Consider the following 11,165-nt stretch of genomic DNA (forward strand, 5'->3'; position numbering starts at 1 on the left):
CTGGCCTGCCTCCCCCATGCTTGGCATTCATGGCTGTTAAAGACCTCTGCTCAGACAGATACACTGAAGCCTCGAGTAGCACTCAGCACATCAGGAAGATCAGCCAAGCAAGTGTTACACTAACGGCGGAGTTTCATGCTCCAGTAACGTGACAGATTTTCAACAGAGGGAAGTGGATTGTCTGTTTTTTTCCTTCTCACGTTATAGATTTTAATCCTCTTTATAGATACTTAGTACAAGATAGATACTCTAGAGTTCCCCCTTGAAAATATGAAACTGACCTAAAATTTTGCCAATTTTAAGACCTTGACCTTGTTCATCTTAATCTACAGATTACATTTCAATCTGAAACCTGTTCGGCAATAAGGTAAGGAAAAGCTGTTAAAACAACACATAAACAACACATAAACAAGTAGACTAGCTGTCTGAGTGTGTGTTTGTGGGGAAGAAACAAAGAAGTGTTTTGTGGGTGTGTATGGCAGAATGAGCAGTGAGTGATTCTCACTGTTATTGTGTCATCCTCATGTCTTTATTTTAATGTGGAAGCCAGAGTTAATGAATATCACAGAGTGGAGATGAAATTCACCTCACCTTGACTTTAATGAACCTTGAGAGGGTTGGGATCTCCAGATTGATTGGGACAAGTGATCCCTGTCTCACACACACACGCAAAGCACACAGAAACCCACTAACAAAGCAGATAGAGATTCCATCATGTAGCTGTTTTTAGTTTTAGTTTCTTTACCTTTTAAAGCTGTGACTGTTAAATATGTGCGTCACAGTACAGCTGAGTTTAGGGCTGCTTTTGCCTGCTCGCAGGATACACAGCAGCTGCTGGGTCACTGTGAGCTCCACGTCCACTCTGATCAAACAGTCGCACATTATCTGAACGTTAAGGTCACAGAAATGGAAAGTTCACCGCTGTCCTGAACACACTGTTATTTTTATCACCTTTAAATCATCTCATGATTAGTTCATTTTTTTGGTCTTTTTTTTTGTGTGTGGATCATTCAAGCATCTTCTCAACCAAAAGCAAAGCTTGAAGGCTTTTCTGAGCAACAGCACGGCAGAATAAAAATAAATCAAAAATATTTGTCTCTCGGCAGCATTCATGATTTGATTTACTCGGCACAAATATTTGCGCAACAAGAGCCCTTCACTTCATTACACCTGTTTTTGTTTCTTTAAATCCTCTATGCACGATTGCGGAAATAAAAACAACCAGTGCACCAACATAGCCTGCTCTTTCCACAACAACTCCACAAATTACAGCGCTCTGCCATGACACATTTTTAATCCCATGGGAATAAAAGAACAGCAGATTAGGGAACAAAAACATCCATCGGTAAACAGGGATTAGGGGATTGGGTCCTTAATCTGATTAATATGGAAGCAGTTGGAATATTAGAAATGTTACTCAACACTAGTATTCCAGATGAGAAAATAATCCCACTTTGCTATGTTATTTATTGTCTGCTGTTAGAAAATTCAGAGATAAGCACACCACCATATGTTTACCTGACCTCAGGGAATCCTCAGAGGGGAAAAAAGAGAAACATTTCCAATGTAATGAATTAGGAGTTCATGTTGGAAGCAGGAAAACATGCAGTTAGTGCACTGATTGTTTTAAGTATTTCAGGAACCATGAGTGGAATGAGTGTGGATAATCTGTAGCATTTTCAGAATGAATAATAAAACAAACATTTTTCTTTGATGAGAAACATTCAGTGCAGTTTCTAGGCTACAGCACATTCTCCCTGAATACATTGTAAGAATAACCTTTCATGAAGATATGCTTCAACATGCTTAATTGAACAAAATTGTAATACTACACAAATTAAGAAACTGTGTTACAGTAAAAGTCGCTTTAAGCATAGATTATCATGGAGCTGATTTCACTTTCCAATCAGACTTGCATTAATCCAGAAAACTACTGCATGTCTTGTTGTTTCATTGTTAATGTGGCTTATTTTAAGCATTTCCAGTTTAAAAAAAACACCATCGTAGCATTTCAAAGGTTGGCACCATGTATTTTTGGTGTTAAGCGTCTAGTCCTGCCTTTCTAAACCTAAATCCATTCCCATACAGTTTTTGTAATCTCTAATGAAAGCGTAAGCAAGTGGGGCATTTTTCCATCATTACAATAGAGGATATTTCAGCTCAGCCTGTGTGACCTGCTGAAAACAAAGTGTACAAATACCTGAGCTTTTGTAAAGCTGTATAGATGAGGGTCACTTAGCGTCAGACGAAACCAAGAGAGGCGTGACTGTTTAACAAGAAAATAATGTTTAAATTTGCAAAAGATTCTGTCCATAAAGAATATAATAATGCTTTTCTTAGATTTCACTTTTTTAGTGGAGGTTTCACAGTGAAAAAGGTGAACGTTGTAGTGGCCCCGACAGTTGCAGTTTGATGAGCCTGCATTGTGTGTGCTCAACAAGAAGACAACATTATGCATTGCTATCAGTGGCCTGACAAAAGTGAATTACCTCCCAGAGGTTGATTTGGTACCGCAGCCAGTGCAGCACATATATCTTTATACACAATGTATGACACAGCATGGAGGAATCCATTGCCAGAGTTTTGCCTGTTACTGATATGAGGGTGACATTTCAATTCAGTTTGCCTATGTATATTTTGACTTTAATGTTTATCATCTTTAGCATATATCACACCCCGTTATGAACAGACATCCTGCTCAACCTTGACATGGTAAATTGGACATTTTGTGCTTTGAGAGGGTTGTTTTTATCCACCTCTTCTATTCACGAGCCTCAAATCCTACTGTAAATGTATTTATGACAGATTCAGCTTTATTAAAGTCATGAATAAGAATGATGTTTTCTATTATGACAAGTGGCTCAGTTTTGTGACCACTGAAAAACGCTTGGGTTTTCTATTTTCACAAACCTCTTTCCAGTCCAACATAACACTTCTGGGACTCTTGTGTGTACATGGCATCTCGTGTACACACATGAGAATCCACATCAGGAGGAAAATAATGCATTTTGATTTTGAATGTTCTACTTTGCCGAGATATATTAGTTGTACAATTGCCCCCCCACCCCCACCCCACCCACCCTCGATGTTATTATTTTTTTGATGCTATGTTTTGTTTTCCACACACATATGGCTCTGTCTCACCCCTGGGGAATATCCTCTTCTTGGCTAATGTGAATATTAGTATGGGTTAAATGCTCCAATCAGTTGCGCATTAATGCATATTGCATAATCAATGTTTTTGGTGAAGCCTCAGTTTCCAACAGCAGGAGGGGAAGAAATGCTCTCTTCAAACTTAAAATATGGGTTAAGTCCTGTAACAGAAGTTGTGGCTTGTTTCCACTGTTGATTAAGGACCTTTCTGTGAAGAATCGAGGTGTTCAGGAGTGTGATGGGATTAAATGGGACACTATAATGTCCCTGTTGTCGGAACAGCTCATCACACAGATACAAAGCTCAGATCGAAGTCTGGCAAAAATCATGAAATAGGGATGGAATTCTACATTCATACCAGGAAAAGGAGATGAAGATGCAGCGTTTGACTTAAAATCATTAGCAGGAAATTTATATGATTCTTCTTTTTTTTAGTTACAGGTTTGCTCTTTTTCATGTAAATGACATTGTCATCTTAAGCCTTCTTATGGCTTGGACTATTTTTTAAGACATCAATTTAGTGACTTAAACAGTTTTCCAAATTTGTCTACAAAGATTTAATAAGGAAAATATATGAAAGATATCTGAATGAAACATGACCATATAAACTTAAATATAGATATTCAGTTGTCTGTTGCTCCCTGCTGTAGTTTGACATTGAATTTAGTGACTTTCTTATTACAAAGCCAAAACTTTTCATTTACATCTATAATCACAGGAGATTCTGGATGGAAATATGGCCTCTGTCCATGGTGCTGAAATATTCTCATTTCAAATGGTAAGATTTGGCAATTTAGCACCACAGTTATAACAAATAGAACAAGGATAATTTGATGACATAAATATAACCAAGTTATTGTCTTCTTGTGTAAATGGTCAACTTTGGCTAATGTTTTTCAGATGTGTCACATGTAATTCCAAAAGTTTAATCCCACTTCCGCTCTAAATGTTTGTCCTATATTCATCTGGTTTTCCACGTTGTTATTGCACAACATATTTAAGGAATATTTCGTTTGGCACCCATCAAATTTGGACTTCAAAATGAGGGGGGCAAAGAGGGAGTCGCTCCCGACTGCAGCTGATGGCTGCGTAGTGATTGAAAACACCAAATTTGCGGCAATGAGCACGGTCGTGATTACATTTCTTAATCACATTCTGGAGCTCTAATTGCCTCAGCGATGTGTTTCATTATGTGGAGCCAGGTAATACAGTGACAGTTTTCATACACACTTGTTTTCGAATTATAGTATCATTACACACCGTCATGGAAATCATTCTGGTAATCACAATAAAGGTAACCAGAGGTGGTTGTTTCTGTTTAGTTTTTTTTTTTTTTTTTTTTCCGTAGAGCCCCGAGGCTGTATTCAGCCACCACATCTGGCCTTCGCTCCCAGGACTTGGTGTGAGTTTTAGCTCGAGGGGGAAAAAAAAATAGAGCTGCCAATTTTGATGAAGTGGGAAATGATTTAAGCTCGCTTCTCTCGTGCTTTACATCTAGTGAAGGTAAAGAATCTGACAAAAAAAGGAGAGCTGCATCACCTCCAGAAATTGCGATGATCTGAATTGCCACGTTGGAAGTGACGCTACAAACAAATTTCACTGAACGCGTCAATTACAAAACAAACAAAAAGGAAAACAATTGTCTCTGCATTCCACTCACACTGACCTAAAAAAATAATCAGAAGTCTGTTTCTGTTGTTCAAAATATTTTAATAAAGCTTTGAACACTCAGATACATACAAACGGCCCTCTTTGCTCATAGAATAACCAAGGTATCTACAATAGTCCACAGCCTGACCTGACAACGCGATTAATCTGAAGACTTCATGTTTGAGATGAAAAAGGAACGCAGTCAATACATCAACTTAGTAGACCACAATGGAAGAAAAATATCTATCATAAATATCCAAATGAATAAATTACAAAAGACACATCGAAACAGCAGACAAACCTTGATTCAGGTTTTATATTTTTTTCTGAATTTTCATTTCATCACATTGCCTCCAACATGAATCGCAGTAAACATGCGCAGCTTTTAACAAGAGTCCGGATTAGCACATAAATATATGATCGATCGGACCGTCTAACTTGTCATCTGTTTTATTTAACTTTGCTCATTCACAACATTCCACGTGCTCAATAGAAAAGTTCGTGAAAACAGGCCTTTTATTATATATATAAAAAATTGTCTCTGATGTGAATGAAAGAAAATCCGCAAATCAACGAGAAAGCAGCAGAAAGTGAGGCTGGACTAACGCTCCGGGGATGGTGTCCATCTATTCAAGTGAAAATGTTGCGAGTTGCCAGGTCACCTCAATCTCCAATAAAAGGTCCACCACAGAGCAAGTGATCAACAACAGGCCTTCTTCTACCTCAGTTTGGTCTTAACTGTCACTCATACCAGCACTTTAAGGATGATTTATTTACACAATCAAGTATTGTTTCAACAAAAAGCGCGTTTTAATGCATTTAGTAAGTGTTATAAAAGTATTCATCGGTATTACTTTTTGTGTCTAGCCTAGTGACTTCAACAACAGCAGTCTCACTTGTTTTTCACTTGTTTCTCTCCAAAAGTGTCCTCAAAAGTGGGATCTGTTCTCTCGTGTGCTTCTCGGAGTCTTTTGTCAGGCGCAGTTAAGGCTTGTCAGTGCACTGTTTGCAAAGGCTGGAGGTGGCGTTGTTGAACAGGGCACATTTGTCGGGGCAGGAGGACGCAGCCACTCCGGTGGGGAAGGGGTATCCAGGCGGCTGCTCGTACGCACCCAAACCGGGAGCCGCAAGAGCAGTGGCGGCTGGTATCGAAGCTGCAGATATGGCTTGGCCCTGGTTGAGATACGCCACCAGCCTCCTCATCTCCTCCAGTGCCTGCGCCTGCATGAGGATATAGTTTTTGGCGAGCAGCAAAGTGGCAATTTTGGAGAGTTTCCGCACAGACGGGCTGTGCGCGTAGGGTATGACCCCTCTGAGCTCGTCCAGCGCGTCGTTCAGATCGTGCATCCGTCGTCTTTCTCTGGCGTTGATGTTTAGCCTCAGAACTTTCTGCTCTTTGGATTTCTTACCTCCTTCGCCTTTCCCCGTGGACACTGTTCGCCCGTCGCTCAGAAGGACCATGTCACACCTGTCATCACTGTCATCGTCGGGGCTCTGCTCTCCGCCGCTGCTCTCAGCCACCGAAGTCCTGTTGGCGTTCTCCCCGTAGTTGACGCACAAAGATCCGGTCGGCAGACCCAGCGTACCCCCTCTACCTCCTGCCAGTCCTCCCGGTTGAATTGGGTCTGGATCAGCCTGGTCAAAGCAGCTGATCGGCGACTGGCGGTCTCTTGCTGGTAGCTCAATGCCGGCCGACGATCTGAAAGGATCCATCTTTTTGGAGGACACTGCGCTGAGAGTTTTGTGAAAAATGTCCCCTGCGCTTCCGTTTAAGTTCATCCTCCTATCCATAGCCTTGTGGTTTCCGCGTCGTCACAGGCTACGCTCGCCTCTGGAAACTCTTGACGCGTCTCTGTGAGTTTCTACCTCTGTCTGTCCCTTACTAGTAGAGTTGCGTGTCAGCGGTGAAGTTGTGGGCTTGCTCCACTTGTCAGCTGAGGTGTAGTGACGAGGAGGAGACTCGTGTAATAAGTGCTGCTCTCTCCCACCTATCTCTCTGTCTGCGTCTGATTCACCTTCACTTTGTCTCCACGACGGTCCTCGTTATGCACAAGACGCTTCACTCTTTTTACATCATTATCTCGAGGCGGGTTATTAAAAATGATTCGCCTATTGGGACAGAGACACCCTCTCACACTCCACCCAATCAGGTTAACGTTTTAATTAACTGCGTTTAAAGGATGACAATACTGCATGCGCTCAGTCTCTTCCTTTGAGGGAGTGTGTATGTGTTGTCAGCACTGTTTAACGATGTTTTTAGAAATCATCCTGTTCGTGAAAAGGCCTGCTTTAATTATTTGCTCTGGTTTCATCACATGTTTGTTTCAGGGGAGACTTTGCAAAGCAAAGCAACATTTGCTTTTGTTCAATATCTGGAGGGGGGGGGGGGAGGGGGGGCATTTATATTGCCAGCCTTTATTTAAATCAAAGCTGATAGACTCTCTGATTAATCTGTTGAATTTTATTTCTTTTTACACGATTGTCACCCCCCCCCCCCCCCACAAAAAAAACCTTTATTTGAATTCCAGCGTTTTATTTCTGTTGTAAAAGAAAAACTGAGCATGAAACTTCTACAGAAAGGAGTTGCATTAACCATTAATTTTCTCTCAAAACCGCAATTACCCCCCCCCCCTTTCCTTTTTGCAGAGTTTTACTTTAAGTCAATCGTCTCTTTTAATAACCTAGAGTCTGTGTTTCTCTGCATCTGACTTTGTCAGCTTTTCTATCACAAAGTCTGATCTATTAAGAATGACTTGTGCTCATACTGCCATCTTCTGGACATAATGGTGTAGTACAGCCAATAAAACACATCTTTATTCTGCTTTCTTTAACCACACAGTTTAACCAGTAATATGTTTATTTGGTTAAAACAAGCAAACAAACTACAAAGGCATAGTTATTGATTATAAAGGTTATAGTCAACATCATAAGGTTCGAAACTGTAATAAATACTTTAGCAACAAAAGCATGTCAAATTTTTGTAATGCTTTAAAAGCAACACTAACTTAAAGAGTAAATAGATAAATAAATAGATCCATCAGTACTGAGGATGAAAGATGGATGGATAGATAGATAGATAGATAGATAGATAGATAGATAGATAGATAGATAGATAGATAGATAGATAGATAAAAAAGATAAGGATGGATAAAACAAGCAATGGAATGTCACACAGCTCTCTAGGGAGCAGATCTCCATTCTAAGATACAGAATGGATAAAAGGTTTAACAATTTAAGAATGGTTGAAGTGGTAATTTTGCAAAGAATTTGAGGATGACATCATTATAGACTGAAAAAACCAACATCTTATGTTCAGATCCTCAGGCAGCGGTCCATTAAAAACATGTTCTGTACTGGAAATAATCACGTGACCTCAAACACTTCTGAAAACAATTTTCAGTGAACTTTGGTTCGTCATTGCATCAAGAAAAAAGTTCAGTCTTCTATGAAAAGGATAAAAAGAAAAACATGAACAAATTCTGCACACGTCATGGTTAACTGACATCTCTGAAGGTATCATCAACAACGAATGATATGTACATGTTTTAGAGTTGCATAAGCTCCCATCCAGTCATCTTCATTTTAGAGAAAGCCTCGCTTATATCAGCAGGACAATGTGAGGCTACTTTCTACATATATTACAGCTGTAATATACTCTGAATATAGCTCTGTAGTAAGTAGTACAGATGGTAAACTAGTCTGCCTGCTGTCCACACCTGCGACCCATTTAAAACATTTGGAGCTTTATGAAATGAAAAATACAATAAAGAAGGCGTCAAACTCTTTTATGTACCTGAAATCTTATATCAGTATGGAGTACATATACATCCCCCTGTCCCAAACTTTCTGAAAGTTGTTGCTAGCATTAAACTCAAAATGAACACAAGTTATGATGAAATTGGAAAAAAAAGGCTTTTCTCAACATTTCATCTGAACATTAGTTCATTACAATAGTTTGTCTTTGTGCTGTTTTTAATTAAAAATTCTTTAGAGTTGGAATTTGGATTGTTCACATTTATTAAAGAGTCCCAGCTATTTTGGAGTTTGCTGTTGTGCATCATTTTGTTCATTTAGGTCTCACCCAATTACTGATGTCATCAAAAGTTATCTTAGATTGAGCGAAGACATGAGATTAGTAAAGAAAAACATGCCTCACAAAAAAGAAGCTAGAAGTTTGGGAGACCATAAAACGTGCAGGGAGTTTCCTTGTGCTGATTGTGGGATTCAGATGTTTTCAACTGGGTTTGGAATGTAGGCTAAAAGTCCTTGAATCCCCCTTAATCTTATAAGTTCCCAAATGTACTGAAAGTAATAGTAAAAAAGGAGGAGTCTAAATCATGCCATGTGAGTGTAGGGTGACTGTGGGCTGTCAGTGTGGGCAGCACTGTGGGCAGCTCTGCACATATGAACACAGGTGTTTTGATAATTAAAGATTGTTCATATGATCGATACTGCTTGGTCTGACTTCAGAATATGCACACCACATCACCCTCACCCCCCCCAATTTTAAGAAAACCATGTTTGTGTTAGAGGTCTCACACCTTCCTCAACTCCACAGTCGTGGACAACATTCACTGTATCCCTGGGAACCCCACAGTTAGATTCAGTGTGACCAACTCTGTAACATTCTTCTTCCCCTCAGATATTTCAGACACACACTAACAGCCAGTTTTGTAATTGCTTTCGCCAAGATGCCATTTGAGGACCCACAGTGCCATGCATTAAGGACAAACTCCATCTCCGTCCCCTAACAAGGTACCATGGCTAGTTACCATGGCATATGTGCAGCACACATCCAAGTTACCTTTAGCAGTGATTACAACTGACTCTGCCAGTTGAAACCGTTGTGAATATATTGTGGATTTTTTTATGCTCTGATCTGGTGCCATGGCAGCTACCCATTGTGAAACAGGAAAGAAGCTTAGCAGAAAAGGCTGCTCATGCTTCTTGCAGCAAATCAGCCACTGGAGACAACTATGTTTGCCAAAGAATTTTGTTCAGAGCTCATGTTCCTCATTGAATAACATGGAGGGAAATAGAGTCAGAACAGAAACGTTTGATATTTTAATGTGAAAAACAGTAGTGCCATCCTTTGCAATTACTTGAACTTGTTTGCTAGTTAGCTGCTCTATGAATTTTAATCTAAAGGCAGGTGAAGGAAAACCATATTAAGTTTTTAATCAACTATTAATGTTGGTAAGATAGGAAATAGTGCAAGAGAAAGAAATTATTAATTTGCTGTTATTAAAGTCAAAAGAATCATTCTAACTAAACATTCAAATGGCCACGATAAAAAAGGATATTTCGGTTTTTAACCACGATTGTTTTACCATTGATGTCTAAGGTCCGTTCAAACACTAGAAGAAGTACTTCTTAAACTTCTTGAAGCTTTGGTCATAATGGAATAAACAACTGGAGAGAATCACTGCCATCTTATCCACACTATTATTTAATGCTGACTCTTGATCAAAAGACCAGATGCTGCAAAACATGAAATCAACGGAAGGAAAGACAGAAAATTTTTTGCCCTCCTGGACCTCAGTCTTTGTGTCAAAGGTGCTTTATGCAGCTGCATCAAAAACGCATTCAACACACATTCAAGGTCAGTTTTAGCTCTTTTCTAGCATATTTCAATTAGCTCATGCCCCTCTCAGGAGCAGAATACTCGAGGAGTTATGATCTAACGAGGGGCACAGACAGTCGCTTTATCCTGAGAACACCTTCATGGCCAATCGGGTCCAGCTAATGAGACAAAATGGGTGAGGACGGTGCCACAGCCATTACAGTCGCAGTGTTCGTCAGCACTTTGCTAATGAGACCATGAAGGCATAGCTGGAAGAAAAGAGAACACGCTTCAATTTAGTTTGGGACAAACGGGAAGCTGAGAAACACCAGGAAGTAGAGTCTTAAACACAGTGGGATCTACGCAAGATTCAATTCCTTGATTAATTGATTGCACTCTGGTTTGATACCTGATGTGAGCCAAACTGTTGTTGTGCTTTTGAGTTTTGTCAGTACAAGGTTAACGTTTTCCCAAGTCAGATGTATTCATTGTAAATCTTAATATAATCTCTTTTGCCTCTAAATTGCTCCCCCGTTCAAAAATGTTTGGTTCAGCATTGCTCTTAGATGTTTGAGCTTCACTGCAGACTAAAGTACAGTACTATCAGAATTTGATGCCAGAAGCGTCCTGTAAAGTTCATCTGCTGAAAGTGGAACGCTCCTCTGAACTCACCAGAAAGTTGAGTTCAAGGTTTTCATTTTTGACATCGCAACAGCTCAATATGTTCTCATCTTAAGGGTGATACAGAAACTAGCCCTGCACTGCTTGTACAATTAGAAGAAGCGTCAGTGTCAGTTTT

The 11,165-nt window shown here is 39.8% G+C and overlaps 1 protein-coding gene across 1 annotated transcript; it reads right to left on the reverse strand.

Moving 5' to 3' along the window:
* Positions 1–4,886: 4,886 nt before the first annotated feature.
* On the reverse strand, positions 4,887–6,849 carry bhlhe22 (basic helix-loop-helix family, member e22). Its single transcript, XM_075452388.1, has one exon. The coding sequence runs from the start codon at positions 6,592–6,594 to the stop codon at positions 5,788–5,790; it is 807 nt and encodes a 268-aa protein (XP_075308503.1). The 5' UTR covers positions 6,595–6,849; the 3' UTR covers positions 4,887–5,787.
* Between the last annotated feature and the right edge of the window lie 4,316 nt (positions 6,850–11,165).

Source organism: Odontesthes bonariensis, chromosome 20 (genome assembly GCF_027942865.1).
Source record: "Odontesthes bonariensis isolate fOdoBon6 chromosome 20, fOdoBon6.hap1, whole genome shotgun sequence".
In the NCBI taxonomy this organism is placed as follows: Eukaryota; Metazoa; Chordata; class Actinopteri; order Atheriniformes; family Atherinopsidae; genus Odontesthes; species Odontesthes bonariensis.